Source organism: Chiloscyllium punctatum, chromosome 47 (genome assembly GCF_047496795.1).
Source record: "Chiloscyllium punctatum isolate Juve2018m chromosome 47, sChiPun1.3, whole genome shotgun sequence".
NCBI classification, from domain to species: Eukaryota; Metazoa; Chordata; class Chondrichthyes; order Orectolobiformes; family Hemiscylliidae; genus Chiloscyllium; species Chiloscyllium punctatum.
This window is the reverse complement of record NC_092785.1, coordinates 40,275,636-40,293,017: the sequence shown is the minus strand read 5'-3', so window position 1 is coordinate 40,293,017 and position 17,382 is coordinate 40,275,636. Positions and strand designations below refer to the sequence as shown.

The 17,382-nt window shown below is 51.8% G+C and overlaps 1 protein-coding gene across 7 annotated transcripts; it reads right to left on the bottom strand.

Annotated features, from left to right (window-relative positions):
• Positions 1-2,308: 2,308 nt before the first annotated feature.
• On the bottom strand, positions 2,309-15,911 carry LOC140468590 (uncharacterized protein CXorf65 homolog). Of its 7 annotated transcripts, XR_011955717.1 has the most exons (6): positions 15,629-15,911; positions 15,433-15,555; positions 14,642-14,758; positions 13,687-13,761; positions 6,701-7,134; positions 2,309-3,925 (listed from the first exon to the last, which is right to left on the bottom strand). XR_011955717.1 is itself a non-coding variant. In XM_072564687.1 (5 exons), exons 1-5 carry the CDS (start codon positions 15,651-15,653, stop codon positions 7,076-7,078), a joined length of 399 nt encoding a protein of 132 aa, XP_072420788.1. In that variant the 5' UTR covers positions 15,654-15,911; the 3' UTR covers positions 6,306-7,075. The 7 variants fall into 7 exon arrangements, 5 of the variants coding, with proteins under 5 accessions (XP_072420788.1, XP_072420784.1, XP_072420786.1 ...); XM_072564687.1 differs by lacking the exon at positions 2,309-3,925 and having other exon boundaries at positions 6,306-7,134; XM_072564683.1 differs by lacking the exons at positions 2,309-3,925; positions 6,701-7,134 and adding an exon at positions 9,833-11,901.
• Between the last annotated feature and the right edge of the window lie 1,471 nt (positions 15,912-17,382).

Here is a 17,382-nt window from a genome sequence, read left to right as displayed (position 1 = left end):
GGCCTACCAGGTCGCAATACGCGGGACCGGCTCGAACCAGCGCCCCCGCCCGGTCCTGTTCCGACTGCAGAGCTACAAGGAGCGGCAGATACTCTTAGAAGCTTCCAGAAATCTTGGGAAAGATCCCCAAGCCATGATTTATAAAGGATCCAAGATTATGTTATTCCAGGACTTTTCCCCAGCTCTGGTCCCGAAAAAGGAAGGCGTTTGACGATGCGAAGAAGTGTTTAAGGGACTTAAATATTCAGTACTCCTTGCGCTGCCCAGCGACGCTACGCTTTAACCATGAAGGATCCGTGTATAACTTTGGATGGCCGGAAAAGGCCAAGGAATTTTTGGACTCTCTTAGATAAATTGTAAGAGTTAGTTGATGTTGTTTTGCTCTCCCCCCACCCTGATTTACACGCCCCCTTTTTTTAATATTAATTCCTTTCTTTAACTTACTGTTTAATATTATCTTCGGTGGGGGGGGGGGGAGAGGGGTTTATTTATTGTTCTCTACCTAGCGATTTTCTTCCCTCCCATTTTATATACATATAGGCCGAGGGGTCTAGTTAATGTCGGTGGGGGGAGGTGGTTACTTTATCCTATTTTATTTCTGTCTTTCGGAGCGGAGTTGTTTTCCCCTGTTATTTTATATTCCTATATTTAATTATTACTTGTTGAGGCTGTAATTTTATAGTTATATATGTTTATACATGGTATTAACATTACCAAATATATCCAGGTGTTGGTGGGGGTGGGTGCTCACTGTTAACTCTAGCTCTGTAGTATATTTGAATTTTTCTCATCCTATCGTGGAGTGCCTGGGTCAAAGGTGGGGTAATGGTTGGGAGAGGATACGATGGACTTTTGGAAAGGAAGTGATGCCCCTTGGGAACAAGGGGGAAAATCTCCATTTAAATATGTTTTTTTATTATTTAGAAATAGTTTTTTATTATACTGTTGTGAGTGCATTAGAGAGCCTTTATTTTTGTGAATTTTAAATGCTCTATGCTCGGGATATTCTGGATAGGGTTTCCCCTCCCGAGGGGTCTCGGATTTGCCCGGACGATTATGGTTGATCAGTCGGTTAAGTGGTGCACCTGGAATGTCAAGGGAAGTAATTCGCCAGTCAAAAGGAAGAAAATATTATCAAACCTCAAGAAAGGAAGGGTTGATATAGCTCTCCTATAGGAGACACATCTGTTGGATAAAGAACACTTGAAAATACGACAGGGTGAATTTGATCAAGCCTTTTTTTCTTCTTTTAGCTCAAAAAGCAGGGGAGTTGTTATTCTTATTCGGAAGAATTTCCCTCTCAAAATCCTAAATCAGATAAAAGACGAATCTGGACGATATATTCTGACTAAAGCCCTCAGAAATGGAGAGGAATATGGGATCTTAAATTTGTATTGCTCCCCCAGTACATCCTTTTAAATTTATAACGGAAGCCTTCTCAAAGTTGATGGCTCTTGGTGCCCGTCATACAATTATAGGGGGAGAACTTTAATTGTATTATGGATCCGGAAATAGATAGGATTCCCAAGAGTACTGCAGGAGTATCTCCAAGATCCAGACAATTGGTGGATCTGAACAAAGAATTAGGATTAGTAGATGTATGGAGATATCTTCATCCACAGGGCAGAGATTTTTCTTTTTACTCCAATCCACATAAATGCCACACCAGAATTGATATGTTTTTTGCCCCCTCGATTTTTAAAAATTCCATATCATCCTGTCAAATAGGTAGTATAGCAATTTCCGACCACGCTGCTGTATATAAGGAAACTAAGGCGAGGATCAATGGGACATCCCCTTGGCATTGGCGTATGGACCCCTTCCTGATGAAAGACAGTAAATTTGTAAAGTACTTCTCTCAAGAATTTAAAACATTTTTAGAAATTAATTCAGGTACGGCTAGCAACCCATCAATGATGTGGGAGACCATCAAAGCTTACACGCGAGGTTTGATCATCTCCTACTCAGCGACCCAGAAAAAATTGAAGGGAGAACAACAGCGTCTGCTTGAAGCTCGCTTAAAAGCAGCTGAAACAGCATACACTGATAGACCTTCTATTATTAAATTGCAAAGAATTACGGTTCTTAGGACAGCTCTAAACATCACTCTTACCCAAACGGCTAAGAGGGAACTATTATTTGCAAAACAAAGGTTCTATGAATTTGGCGACAAACCGGGTAGATACTTAACATCTCTCACAAAGAAAAAGAAGGCCCCTCAAACTATCACGTCTATCAAGGAAAGTGCGGGTATTCTGACTCGTGATCATAAAAGGATTAACACAATCTTTAGAAAATTTTATTCTGATTTATATAAATCGCAGGATTGCGAAGACAGAGCTAGGAGGATGCAATCATTTTTTAAAAACCTGACATTTCTGGACCTAACTCCCCCGACTTGACGCAATGCTTGACGCAATCAGGCAACTTCAGAGCGGTAAGGCACCAGGCCCAGATGGTTTTCAAGCTGAATTCTATGAAGAATTTACAGAAATATTGGCTGGTCCACTTATGGACATGTATAACTCTGCGTATAGTCAGGGCTGTCTCCCGCCTTCGCTGAAAGAGGCAAATATCTCTCTTATCCTTAAAAAAGGAAAGGATCCAGAAGACTGTACGTCATACAGACCAATATCCTTGCTAAATGTAGATTTTAAAATCCTCTCTAAAACGTCAGCATTGAGGCTAGAAAGGGTATTGTCACATATTATAAAGGAGGATCAGATGGGGTTTATTAAGGGCCGTAGATCATCCAATAATATTAGAGGATTTTGAATATGATTCAAGCCTGTCATCAGGGAAAGATACCAGGAGTAGTAGTTTCATTAGACGCGGAAAAGGCATTTGATAGGGTTAAATGGTCATATTTGTTTTACACATTGGAAAGGTTTGGCGTTGGACAGGTGTTTACCAAATGGGTCTCAACATTGTATAGTTAGATTGGCAAATTTTAAGGCAGGAGCATCTCCAATGTGTCCCAAATGCAAAATAGAGGTGGGCACTCTTGTACATTGCCTATGGACCTGTCATAAGATCCGTAGATATTGGACTAAAGTAGCAAGCGCTCTGACAGAAATCTTAGGAACGGAAATTAAAGTGGACCCTGTATCTCTCCTTTTGGGCTTTTCGAACTTTCCCTCCCTGGGTGTGCACGGGAAGAGACTATTTTCTATTCTCTCTTTCTGTGCAAGGAAAAATATTTTGGTGAACTGGGTGGCTGAGGGGCCCCCCTGGACTTTCGAATTGGCACAGATTAATCATGGAATATATTTCCCTTGACTTCCTCACAAATATGGTGCACCAAAAAACCAAATTATTCCATAAAATATGGCAGCCCTTCTTGAATTAGGATTTCTCATGCGTGTCTCTGTTTGGCTTGTCCCAGGATGGATGTGTTGTCCCAGTCGAAGTGGTGTCCTTTCTTGTCCGTATGTAAGGATACTAGTGAGATAGGGCCATGTCATTTTGTGGCTAGTTGGTGTTCATGTTTCCTGGTGGCTAGTTTTCTGCCTGTGTGTCCAATGCCGTGTTTGTTACAGTCCTTGCAGGGTCTTTTGTAAACGACATTAGTTTTGCGTGTTGTCGGTATTGGGTCGTTCTCGTTCACAAGCTGCTGTTTTACTGTGTTGGTGGGTTTGAGGGCCACCGTGATGCCAAGGACTCTGAAGAGTCTGGCAGTCATTTCCGAGCTGTCTTTGATGTAGGGGGAGAGTGGCGAGGGTTTCTGGAGGGGTTTCGTCAGCTTGGTTGGGGTTTGTTGCTGAGAGATCGGCGGACGGTGTTCATTGGGGACCTGTTCTTTTCGAATACACGGCACAGGTGATTTTCCTCTGCTCTGTGTTGTTCCTGTGTGCTGGAGTGTGGGTTGGGCTTGTTGGAATCATGTTGAAATGTTCGTTTGTGGGTGTTGGGATGATAGCAGTCCCTGTGAATATTATAGCCAATATCAGAACTTGTGCATAACACAGAGAATGTTATGGAGGGAGGACAAAGAGAGTGCAGCTGTGTGGGAGGGTCAGTACTGAGGGAGGGCCGCACTGTCGGAGGGTCAGTACTGAGGGAGGGCCGCACTGTCGGAGGGTCAGTACTGAGGGAGGGCCGCACTGTCGGAGGGTCAGTACTGAGGGAGGGCCGCACTGTGGGAGGGTCAGTGCTGAGAGAGTGCCGCACTGTGGGAGGGTCAGTACTGAGGGAGGGCCGCACTGTGGGAGGGTCAGTGCTGAGAGAGTGCCGCACTGTGGGAGGGTCAGTACTGAGGGAGGGCCGCACTGTGGGAGGGTCAGTACTGAGGGAGGGCCGCACTGTGGGAGGGTCAGTACTGAGGGAGGGCCGCACTGTCGGAGGGTCAGTACTGAGGGATTGCCGCACTGTGGGAGGGTCAGTACTGAGGGAGGGCCGCACTGTGGGAGGGTCAGTACTGAGGGAGGGCCGCAAAGTCGGAGGGTCAGTACTGAGGGAGTGCCGCACTGTGGGAGGGTCAGTACTGAGGGAGTGCCGCACTGTCGGAGGGTCAGTACTGAGGGAGTGTCGCACTGTGGGAGGGTCAGTACTGAGGGAGTGCCGCACTGTCGGAGGGTCAGTACTGAGGGAGGGCCGCACTGTCGGAGGATCAGTACTGAGGGAGGGCCGCACTGTCGGAGGGTCAGTACTGAGGGAGTGTCGCACTGTGGGAGGGTCAGTACTGAGGGAGGGCCGCACTGTGGGAGGGTCAGTGCTGAGAGAGTCCCGCACTGTCGGAGGGTCAGTACTGAGGGAGGGCCGCACTGTGGGAGGGTCAGTGCTGAGAGAGGCCCGCACTGTCGGAGGGTCAATACTGAGGGAGAGCTGCACTGTCGGAAGGGTCAGTACTGAGGGAGTGCGACACTGTCAGAGGGTCAGTACTGAGGGAGGGCCGCACTGTCGGAGGGTCAGTACTGAGGGAGCGCCGCACTGTCGGAGGGTCAGTACTGAGGGAGTGCCGCACTGTCGGAGGGTCAGTACTGAGGAAGTGCCGCACCATCGGAGGGTCAGTACTGAGGGAGGGCCGCACTGTCAGAGGGTCAGTACTAAGGGAGTGCTGCACTGTCGGAGGGTCAGTACTGAGGGAGGGCCGCAATGTCGGAGGGTCAGTACTGAGGGAGGGCTGCACTGTCAGAGGGTCATTACTGAGGGAGTGCCGCACCATCGGAGGGTCAGTACTGAGGGAGGGCCGCACTGTCAGAGGATCAGTACTGAGGGAGTGCCGCACTGTCGGAGGGTCAGTACTGAGGGAGTGCCGCACTGTTGGAGGGTCAGTGCTGAGGGAGTGCCGCACTGTGGGAGGGTCAGTGCTGAGGGAGAGCTGCACTGTCGGAGGGTCACTACTGAGGGAGTGCGACACTGTCAGAGGGTCAGTACTGAGGGAGGGCCGCACTGTCGGAGGGTCAGTACTGAGGGAGCGCCGCACTGTCGGAGGGTCAGTACTGAGGGAGGGCCGCACTGTCGGAGGGTCAGTGCTGAGGGAGGGCCGCACTGTCGGAGGGTCAGTACTGAGGGAGGCCGCACTGTCGGAGGGTCAGTACTGAGGGAGCGCCGCACTGTCGGAGGGTCAGTGCTGAGGGAGGGCCGCACTGTCGGAGGGTCAGTACTGAGGGAGGCCGCACTGTCGGAGGGTCAGTACTGAGGGAGTGCGACGCTGTCAGAGGGTCAGTACTGAGGGAGTGCCGCACTGTCGGAGAGTCAGTACCGAGGGAGCGCCGCACTGTGGGAGGGTCAGTACTGAGGGAGGGTCAGTACTGAGGGAGTGCCGCACTGTTGGAGGGTCAGTACTGAGGGAGTGCCGCACTGTCGGAGGGTCAGTACTGAGGGAGTGCCGCACTGTCGGAGGGTCAGTACTGAGGGAGTGCTGCACTGTCGGAGGGTCAGTACTGAGGGAGTGCCGCACTGTCGGAGGGTCAGTACTGAGGGAGGGCCGCACTGTCGGAGGGTCAGTACTGAGGGAGGGCCGCACTGTCGGAGGGTCAGTACTGAGGGAGGGCCGCACTGCGGGAGGGTCAGTACTGAGGGAGGGCCGCACTGTCGGAGGGTCAGTACTGAGTGAGTGCCGCACTGTGGGAGGGTCAGTACTGAGGGAGGGCCGCACTGTCGGAGGGTCAGTACTGAGGGAGTGCCGCACTGTCGGAGGGTCAGTACTGAGGGAGGGCCGCACTGTCGGAGGGTCAGTACTGAGGGAGGGCCGCACCGTCGGAGGGTCAGTACTGAGGGAGTGCCGCACCGTCGGAGGGTCAGTACTGAGTGAGTGCCGCACTGTCGGAGGGTCAGTACTGAGGGAATGCCGCACTGTCGGAGGGTCAGTACTGAGGGAGGGCCGCACTGTCGGAGGGTCAGTACTGAGGGAGTGCCGCACTGTCGGAGGGTCAGTACTGAGGGAGGGCCGCACTGTCGGAGGGTCAGTACTGAGGGAGGGCCGCACTGTCGGAGGGTCAGTACTGAGGGAGTGCCGCACTGTCGGAGCGTCAGTACTGAGGGAGTGCCGCACTGTCAGAGAGTGAGGTCTGAAGGAGTTATATTCCTACCTTCTCTGCTTGTCAATCATCCAAGGCAGTCCCAACCCAATTGTTGTTTATTAAAAAAAGAAGGCATCTCCCGAAATACAGCAACAAGTGTTTGACAATGCCCCCAACCTCCAGTGGGCCATTTTACAGCGGCCTGTCTAAGAATCAGAACAATAGAGACGATTGACCTGCTCACGCGGAACTCCACTGCGTTGGGATCAGTTGAGTCCTGTTCCTGGACGTGCTCGCTGTCTCCTTGTCCTCCCCTTCATCCAATCAGTGTTTACTCCTTGTCCCAATCTCGTCTTCAGCAAGTGATCAGATCTGAGCAAAGGTCATCAGGTCGTCCGTGGTCCAGTTCATCTTTGGCTCACTCAGGCAACTGAATGAGTGTCCCGGAAGGAGGCTTATTTATCGGTTTTAATTTATCTTGACTCCCGGGCCAGCTTGCTCCCTGACACTGATGGAGGATATATCCTTGCAGTGTTGCTGTTGTGCCATTGACAGTGTCATCTGTGACCAGCCTGTCACTCTGTAAAGGTCATTTTGTCCTTGCTGTGTTTTCAGGAGAGGTTGTAAAGGCAGAGGTGTCGAAATAGGGTAAAAACAATGACTGCAGATGCTGAAAACCAAATACTGGATTAGTGGTGCTGGAAGAGCACAGCAGTTCAGGCAGCATCCAACGAGCAGCGAAATCGACGTTTCGGGCAAAAGCCCTTCATCAGGAATAAAGGCAGTGAGCCTGAAGTGTGGAGAGATAAGCTAGAGGAGGGTGGGGGTGGGGAGAGAGTAGCAGAGAGTACAATGGGTGAGTGGGGGAGGGGATGAAGGTGATAGGTCAAGGAGGAGAGGGTGGAGTGGATAGGTGGAAAAGAAGATAGGCAGGTAGGATAAGTCCGGGCAAGTCATGGGGACAGTTACTGAGCTGGAAGTTTGGAACTAGGGTGAGGTGGGGGAAGGGGAAATGAGGAAGCTGTTGAAGTCCACATTGATGCCCTGGGGTTGAAGTGTTCCGAGGCGGAAGATGAGGCGTTCTTCCTCCAGGCGTCTGGTGGTGAGGGAGCGGCGGTGAAGGAGGCCCAGGACCTCCATGTCCTCGGCAGAGTGGGAGGGGGAGTTGAAATGTTGGGCCACGGGGCGGTGTGTTTGATTGGTGCGGGTGTCCCAGAGATGTTCCCTAAAGCGCTCTGCTAGGAGGCGCCCAGTCTCCCCAATGTAGAGGAGACCACATCGGGAGCAATGGATACAATAAATGATATTGGTGGATGTGCAGGTAAAACTTTGATGGATGTGGAAGGCTCCTTTAGGGCCTTGGATGGAGGTGAGGGAGGAGGTGTGGGCACAGGTTTTACAGTTCCTGCGGTGGCAGGGGAAAGTGCCAGGATGGGAGGGTGGGTTGTAGGGGGGTGTGGACCTGACCAGGTAGTCACGGAGGGAACAGTCTTTGCGGAAGGCGGACGAAATGTGTGAATCTTCAGTAAAGAGCTCCTCTGACCTGCTTTGGAAATCTATTTGTATGTTGTTTCCTCCTGCCTGTAAGGGTCTGTGTTTGAATTTACCTTTTTTTGCCAATGCGTGTGTTTATGGGATATTATTGTTTTGCAACAGTTAATTAGTAATAGTCACTGTCTCGGGTCTGTTCGGCTTTCCACTCATTAAATTATTCTAAATTCTGCTCTCTTCTGTACATGGTTCAGTTGCCGTAGCGACTTATAGAATCCAATCCCGACAGAATCATAGAATCCCTGCAGTGTGGAAACAGGCCCTTCGGCCCAACAAGTCCACACCGACCCTCTGAAGAGTATCCCACCCAAACCCATTTCCTTGCCCTAACCCCTGACCTGCACATCCCTGAGCACTATGGGTAATTTAGCACGGCCAACCCACCCTAACCTGCACACCCCTGGGCACTATAGGTAATTTAGCCCAGCCAATCCACCCTAACCTACACATCCCTGAACACTATGGATAATTTAGCATGGCCAATCCACCCTAACCTGCACATCCCTGAACACTATGGGTAATTTAGCATGGCCATGTTAAATTACCCCATAGTGCTCAGGGATGTGCAGGTTAGGGTGGATTGGCCATGCTAAATTACCCATAGTGTTCAGGGATGTGTAGGTTAGGGTGGATTGGCCATGCTAAATTACCCCATAGTGTTCAGGGATGTGCGGGTTAGGGTGGATTGACCCTGCTAAATTACCCATAGTGTTCAGGGATGTGTAGGTCAGGGTGGATTGGCCATGCTAAATTACCCATAGTGTTCAGGGATGTGTAGGTTAGGGTGGATTGGCCATGCTAAATTACCCATAGTGTTCAGGGATGTGCAGGTTAGGGTGGATTGGCCATGTTAAATTACCCCATAGTGTTCACGGATGTGTAGGTTAGGGTGGATTGGCCATGCTAAATTACCCATAGTGTTCAGGGATGTGCAGGTTAGGGTGGATTGGCCATGCTAAATTACCCCATAGTGTTCAGGGATGTGTAGGTTAGGGTGGATTGGCCATGCTAAATTACCCATAGTGTTCAGGGATGTGCAGGTTAGGGTGGATTGGCCATGTTAAATTACCCCATAGTGTTCACGGATGTGTAGGTTAGGGTGGATTGGCCATGCTAAATTACCCATAGTGTTCAGGGATGTGCAGGTTAGGGTGGATTGGCCATGCTAAATTACCCATAGTGTTCAGGGATGTGCAGGTTAGGGTGGATTGGCCATGCTAAATTACCCATAGTGTTCAGGGATGTGTAGGTTAGGGTGGATTGGCCATGCTAAATTACCCATAGTGTTCAGGGATGTGCAGGTTAGGGTGGATTGGCCATGTTAAATTACCCCATAGTGTTCACGGATGTGTAGGTTAGGGTGGATTGGCCATGCTAAATTACCCCATAGTGTTCAGGGATGTGCAGGTTAGGGTGGATTGGCCATGTTAAATTACCCCATAGTGCTCAGGGATGTGCAGGTTAGGGTGGATTGGCCATGTTAAATTACCCCATAGTGTTCAGGGATGTGCAGGTTAGGGTGGATTGGCCATGTTAAATTACTCCATAGTGTTCAGGGATGTGCAGGTTAGGGTGGATTGGCCATGCTAAATTACCCCATAGTGTTCAGGGATGTGTAGGTTAGGGTGGATTGGCCATGCTAAATTACCCCATAGTGTTCAGGGATGTGCAGGTTAGGGTGGATTGGCCATGATAAATTACCCCATAGTGTTCAGGGATGTGCAGGTTAGGGTGGATTAGTCAGCGGTAAATGTAGCAAAATTGGCCTGGATGGGTCACTCTTCGGAGGGTCTGTGTGGACTTGTAGGGTTGAAGGGACCTGTACCCACACTGTAGGGAATCTCATCTCATCAAACTCTATCAATGAACACATCGAGTTCGACCTCATCTCCCTTCCCTTGCGAAAAAAGAACCGGCAATGGCATCACCCACCTGAAGGAGCCAAGGCCTATAAATAGAGAGGTGGGACACACTGTCAGCCCTTCACCGGAGACTCACACTGATGATGTCACCCAGTCGCGGTGACGAAACGTCTGAAAGCAGACCTTCCAGCTCCGTGAGCTGACCCAAAAGATTTACTCAGGCGGTTTCCTTTTCCTCTCAGCTCGGCTAGGCTTCGGGTGACTCCTGACGGCGGGGAGGCGGGGTTATGACATTGGCCACTGGCCGATATTCCTCACTGATCCGACAGCTCCCCAAATTGTTTGGGGGACCCCATTACTGAGGCCCCATTGTTGTCGGAGGGGGGTGGGGGTGGGGGGGGGCAGGTTTTCGACACGATACCAGCGGCTAACATTTGACGTCCATGTTGGGCGGCATCCTGCCCCCCCCCCCACGTTCAGGAGGCAGTCAGAGGCTCCCACCTACCCCAGTCCTTCAGTTCGGAATAAGGCACGTCTCGGTAGAATGGGCGAAACCTCCAGGAGATCGGGCAGCGGCAAATATGAGTCCGTCTTGTCGTACAGTGTCAATCATGGTTTTGAAAAGGTCCTGGGGCCTGGACAGAGAAGTGGGGGGAGGGGGAGGGGCTGTGAGGGTCATTGCTGACCGCCGAGGGGGTGAAGACAGACCTCCCCAAACCTCCTCCACCCATGTTAACCGTGACAGGTCACTGGCACACGATTAACAGCTGCTCTTTCTCTCTTTTTCTCTCTCTTTCTTCCTCTCTCTCTCTCTCTCTCTCTTTCTCTGTCTCTCTCTTTCTTTTTCTCTCTCTTTCTTCCTCTCTCTCTCTCTCTTTCTCTGTCTCTCTCTCTCTCTCTTTTTCTCTCTCTTTCTTCCTCTCTCTCTCTCTTTCTCTGTCTCTCTTTCTGTCTCTCTCTCTCTCTCCTTTTCTCTCTCTTTCTTCCTCTCTCTCTCTCTTTCTCTGTCTCTCTTTCTGTCTCTCTCTCTTTTTATCTCTCTTTCTCTCTCTCTCTTTCTCTCTCTTTTTCTCTATCTCTCTCTCTTCCTCTCTCTTTCCCTCTCTCTTTTTCTCTCTCTCTTTCTTCCTCTCTCTCTCTTTCTCTGTCTCTCTCTCTCTTTTTCTCTCTTTCTTCCTCTCTTTCTCTCTTTCTCTGTCTTTCTGTCTCTCTCTTTTTATCTCTCTCTCTTTCTTTTTCTCTCTCGTTCTTTATCTCTCTCTCTTCCTCTCTTTCTCTCTCTCTCTTTCTCTCTCTCTCTTTCTCTGTCTCTCTCTCTTTTTATCTCTCTTTCTCTCTGTCTCTCTTTCTCTCTCTCTTTTTCTCTCTTCCTTTATCTCTCTCTTCCTCTCTCTCTCTCTTCCTCTCTCTCTCCTTCTCTCTCTCTCTCTCTCTCCTGCCCTCGCGCTGGGCCAAGGCAGACTCGTGGCTTCCAGCCCTCGAATGGAACGCTGGCTGCGGGTCGGGTGACGCGGGGAACCACGCACCCCACTCCCGCGACCTGTGTTCGAGTCCCGCCGCGGCAGGTTCCCGGTAAAACCGGGGACTGACGACGAGCCGTGATCCCGCTGTCGGAAAAATTCCATCCGGTTCACTCGTTTGCCCTCAGGGAAGGAATTCAGTCGTCAGGATCTGGGCTGGCTTGCGTGTGACTCCAGACCAACGGTGGCGTGTGGTTGACTCGAAACTGTCCCTCTGGGCGAAACAGGGAGGCCACGCCCCCTCTTGTGAATAAACGTTTCGAAAAGTTAAAGACATTGACACAACTGGGGGGGGTGACGTTGAAGTCAACTTTTTGGTCCCTCACTCGTTCTGCCTGTCCCCCTCTTGTCTCTGACCCCTGCTCGGCCTGGCGGGGTCAGAGGTCGGCTGGGACCTACTCCTGAGAGAGGTCACAGAGGAGAGGGTCTGAGATGTCCTCTTCAGTTTCTTCAACCTGGGCTTGTGCAACTGGGCAGGGAGGCATTCCCCCGTGGGCAGGTGGGCTGTGCCACCGGCAGAGAGAGGGGCAGAGAGAGAGAGAGACAGAGAGTGACAGAGAGAGAGAGAAATTCATCAAGCGAGAGAGGGAAAGAAATAGACAGAGAGAGAGAGGGAGACGGAGAAATAGACAGATGGAGCAATAAAGAGAGAGAGAGGGAGAGATGGAGAAATAGATAGAGAGAGATAGACAGAGAGAGAGAGAGATTTGGAAAAATGGACGCAGAGCGAGAGAGAGAGAGAGACAAAAATAGATGGAAAGAGACAGACAGAGAGAGGGTCAAAGAGAGTGTGAGAGGGGCAAAATGACAAAGCAGAGAAAGAGAGACATGCACAGAGAGAGAGAGAGAGAGAGATAGAGATAGAGAGAGAGAGAGAGAGAGACAGGCACACAGAGAGAGAGAGAGAGACAGGCACAGAGAGAGAGAGAGAGACAGGCACAGAGAGAGAGAGAGAGAGAGAGACAGGCACAGATAGAGAGAGAGAGAGAGACAGGCACAGAGAGAGAGAGAGAGACAGGCACAGAGAGAGAGAGAAAGAGACAGGCACAGATAGAGAGAGAGTGAGAGACATGCACAGAGAGAGAGAGAGAAAGAGACAGGCACAGAGGGAGAGAGACAGAGAGAGAGACAGGCACAGAGAGAGAGAGAGACAGACGTGCACAGAGAGAGAGAGAGAGAAAGAGACAGGCACAGAGGGAGAGAGAGACAGGCACAGAGAGAGAGAGAGAGAGACAGGCACAGAGAGAGAGAGAGAGAGAGAGACAGGCACAGAGAGAGAGAGAGAGAGACAGGCACAGAGAGAGAGAGACAGGCACAGAGTGACAGAGAGAGAGAGAGACAGGCACAGAGAGAGAGAGACAGAGAGACAGAGAGAGAGACAGACAGGCACAGAGAGAGAGAGAGAGACAGGCACAGAGAAAGAGACAGGCACAGAGAGAGAGAGAGAGAGAGACAGGCACAGAGAGAGAGAGAGAGAGGCACACAGAGAGAGAGAGAGACAGAGACAGAGAGAGAGCGAGAGAGAGAGAGACAGGCACAGAGAGAGAGAGAGAGAGACAGGCACAGAAAGAGAGATAGAGAGGGAGAGAGACAGGCATAGAGAGAGAGAGATAGAGAGAGAGAGAGAGACAGGCATAGAGAGAGAGAGATAGAGAGAGAGAGAGAGAGAGACAGGCACAAAGAAAGAGAGAGGGAGAGAGAGAGAGAGACAGGCACAGAGAGAGAGAGAGACAGGCACAGAGAGAGAGAGAGAGAGACAGGCACAGAGAGAGAGAGAGAGACAGGCACAGAGAGAGAGAGAGAGACAGGCACAGAGAGAGAGAGAGAGAGACAGGCACAGAGAGAGAGAGAGACAGAGACAGAGAGAGAGCGAGAGAGAGAGAGACAGGCACAGAGAGAGAGAGAGAGAGAGACAGGCACAGAAAGAGAGATAGAGAGGGAGAGAGACAGGCATAGAGAGAGAGAGAGAGACAGGCATAGAGAGAGAGAGATAGAGAGAGAGAGAGAGAGAGAGACAGGCACAGAGAGAGAGAGAGACAGGCACAGAGAGAGAGAGAGAGGGAGAGAGAGAGGCACAGAGAGAGTGAAAAACAGACAAAGTGAGAGAGACAGAGAAAGACAAAGAGGAAAAGAGAGAGAGATGGAAAAATGGCCAGAGAGAGTGAAAGAGGAAGGGCAGAGGATGAATGAAACAAGATGGATTACTGGAATCAAATAATTCCTTAGATGTATCAAGTTATATTGACCATCTCTCTGAATGAGATTCCATTAGCCTGATAAAATACATACCGAGAAATTCGGAGTTGATGATTGGATTGTGCTGCAGAAGTGGGATGTATTTGGGGGTTCCGCAGCCCTCAGACCCTGTCATGGGGAAAGTGGCAATTATTGTCAGATTAAGACAATGGCACAGATGTAACAGTCCCGGAATTGAGCAATTCCAATTGTATGTGTCCCAATGTCACTCCCCTGCCCAAACAACACTTCTTATATCCAAGTGTAACTGAGGGATACAGGGACGAGAACTGTGCACGGTGCTCCAAGTGTGGTCTAACTGAGGGATACGGAGACCAGAACTGTGCACGGTGCTCCAAGTGTGGTCTAACAGAGGGATACAGAGACCAGAACTGTGCACGGTGCTCCAAGTGTGGTCTAACTGAGGGATACGGAGACCAGAACTGTACACGGTGCTCCGAGTGTGGTCTAACTGAGGGACACGGGGACCAGAACTGTGCACGGTGCTCCAAGTGTGGTCTAACAGAGACCAGAACTGTGCACGGTGCTCCAAGTGTGGTCTAACTGAGGGATACGGAGACCAGAACTGTACACGGTGCTCCGAGTGTGGTCTAACTGAGGGACACGGGGACCAGAACTGTGCACGGTGCTCCAAGTGTGGTCGAACTGAGGGATACGGAGACCAGAACTGTGCACGGTGCTCCAAGTGTGGTCTAACAGAGGGATACAGAGACCAGAACTGTGCACGGTGCTCCAAGTGTGGTCTAACTGAGGGATACGGAGACCAGAACTGTACACGGTGCTCCGAGTGTGGTCTAACTGAGGGACACGGGGACCAGAACTGTGCACGGTGCTCCAAGTGTGGTCGAACTGAGGGATACGGAGACCAGAACTGTGCACGGTGCTCCAAGTGTGGTCTAACCGAGGGATACGGAGACCGGAACTGTGCACGGTGCTCCAAGTGTGGTCTAACTGAGGGAAACCCAATTTAATATTCAGAAACACTCACTTTCCACTTTCACTGGTATCAGCACCTCACGCTCCTTGAGTAGTTCAGACGCGTAAACTGCGGGGAACATTGACAAGTTTTTCACCGTCCCGGAGGCATCACTGAGATCAACTTCCTCTGATAGAAAATCATGTGATTACATACAGAGTAAAGCTCCCTCTACACTGTCCCCCATCAAACACTCCCAGGACAGGGACAGCACGGGGTTAGATACAGAGTAAAGCTCCCTCTACACTGTCCCCCATCAAACACTCCCAGGACAAGAACAACACGGGGTTAGATACAGAGTAAAGCTCCCTCTACACTGTCCCCCATCAAACACTCCCAGGACAGGGACAGCACGGGGTTAGATACAGAGTAAAGCTCCCTCTACACTGTCCCCCCATCAAACACTCCCAGGACAGGGACAGCACGGGGTTAGATACAGAGTAAAGCTCCCTCTACACTGTCCCCCCATCAAACACTCCCAGGGACAGGGACAGCACGGGGTTAGATACAGAGTAAAGCTCTCTCTACACCATCCCTGATCAAACCCTCCCAGGACAGGGACAGCATGGGGTTAGATACAGAGTAAAGCTCCCTCTACACTGTCCCCCATCAAACACTCCCAGGGACAGGGACAGCACGGGGTTAGATACAGAGTAAAGCTCCCTCTACACCATCCCTGATCAAACCCTCCCAGGACAGGGACAGCACGGAGTTAGATACAGAGTAAAGCTCCCTCTACACTGTCCCTGATCAAACCCTCCCAGGACAGGGACAGTGCAGGGTTAGTGTGATCGTGTCTGTACCTTGCGGTCTGCAGTGACAGAGGGTCCTGATGTGATCCATGAGTACGGGGACCTGGCACTGCAGGTTCAAGAGGGCCATCTTGTCGTCTGTGGGTGAGCACAGAGAGAGAGAGAGAGAACACCCTGAGTGCGTCGGTTTTACAATTGCAGGTTCAGACCAGGGAACAGGAAGATTCCAGGCCCAGCATTCACTCACCACCGTACTTCAATGTGAAGAACATCGGAAAGAGCCGATATCTCGGCGAATGACCTCTGACCTCTGACCTTTCACCACACTGCTGATGCCAATCCCGGGACCTTGGCGTCCTCTCGTCCCCAGGGCCTGAAACTAGGTTCAGAGGCTTGCCTTCGCTTCTCTGCGGCCCTTCCTCTCTCTCTCTCTCTCTCTCTGCCTCTGTCCGTCTCTCAGAGTCACCCCCTCCCCTTAGCAACCACTTGGTCTCCACAACACATCGCAACGCGGCCTTCCCCACAGACGGCTGTGGTTACCAAGGAGATCAGATCCCATCACGCCAAGACTCCTTGTTCTCCAGATTATCCTTTGAGAGAGGATAATTCCCCATCTCCTGGGACTCATCACATTGTCCCATTCCCACTCTACGTAACACTCTCCATCCCCTACACCACCCCCCTCCCTATCTCTGTAACCCCCTTCAGCCCCTACACCCCCTCCCTATCTCTGTAACCCCCTCCAGTCCTATACCCCCTCCCTATATCTGTAACCCCCTCCAGCCCCTACACCCCCTCCCTATCTCTGTAACCCCCTCCAGACCCCACACCCCCTCCCTATCTCTGTAACCCCCTCCAGCCCCTACACCCCCTCCCTATCTCTGTAACCCCCCTCCAGCCCGTACACCCCCTCCCTATCTCTGTAACCCCCTCCAGCCCCTACACCCCCTCCCTATCTCTGTAACCCCTCTCCAGCCCCTACACCCCCTCCCTATCTCTGTAACCCCCCTCCAGCCCGTACACCCCCTCCCTATCTCTGTCACCCCCTCCACCCCCTACACCCCCTCCCTATCTCTGTCACCCCCTCCAGCCCGTACACCCCCTCCCTATCTCTGTTACCCCCTCCAGTCCCTACAACCCCTCCCTATCCCTGTAACCCCCTCCAGCCCCTACACCCCCTCTCTATCTCTGTAACCCCCTCCAGCCCCTACACCCCCTCCCTATCTCTGTAACCTCCCTCCAGCCTCTACACCCCCTCCCTATCTCTGTAACCCCCTCCAGCCCCTACACCCCCTCCCTATCTCTGTAACCCCCTCCAGCCCCTACTCCCCCTCCCTATCTCTGTAACCCCCTCCAGCCCCTACACCCCCTCCCTATCTCTGTAACCCCCTCCAGCCCCTACACCCCCTCCCTATCTCTGAAACCCCCTCCAGCCCCTACACCCCCTCCCTATCTCTGTATCCCCCTCCAGTCCTATACCCCCTCCCTATCCCTGTAACCCCCTCCAGCTCCTACACCCCCTCCCTATCTCTGTAACCCCCTCCAGCCCCTACACCCCCTCCCTATCTCTGTAACCCCCTCCGGCCCCTACACCCCCTCCCTATCTCTGTAACCCCCTCTAGCCCTTACACCCCCTCCCTATCTCTGTAACCCCCTCCAGCCCCTACACCCCCTCCCTATCTCTGTAACCCCCTCCAGCCCCTACACCCCCTCCCTATCTCTGAAACCCCCTTCAGCCCCTACACCCCCTCCCTATCTCTGTATCCCCCTCCAGTCCTATACCCCCTCCATATCTCTGTAACCCCCTCCAGCCCCTACACCCCCTCCCTATCTCTGTAACCCCCTCCAGCCCCTACACCCCCTCCCTATCTCTATAACCCCCTCCAGCCCCTACACCCCCTCCCTATCTCTGTAACCCCCTCCGGCCCCTACACCCCCTCCCTATCTCTGTAACCCCCTCAAGCCCCTACACCCCCTCCCTATCTCTGTAACACCCTCCAG

Excerpts from the sequence above, each read along its gene's own strand:
- LOC140468590 (XM_072564683.1), bottom strand. The coding sequence starts at position 15,653 with ATGTTCTTCACATTGAAGTACGGTG. Across the intron at positions 15,556-15,628 it reads CTTCACATTGAAGTACGGTG|GGTGTTCTCTCTCTCTCTCT; the intron begins GTGAGTGAATGC and ends CGACGCACTCAG. Across the intron at positions 14,759-15,432 it reads CTGTCACTGCAGACCGCAAG|AGGAAGTTGATCTCAGTGAT; the intron begins GTACAGACACGA and ends ATTTTCTATCAG.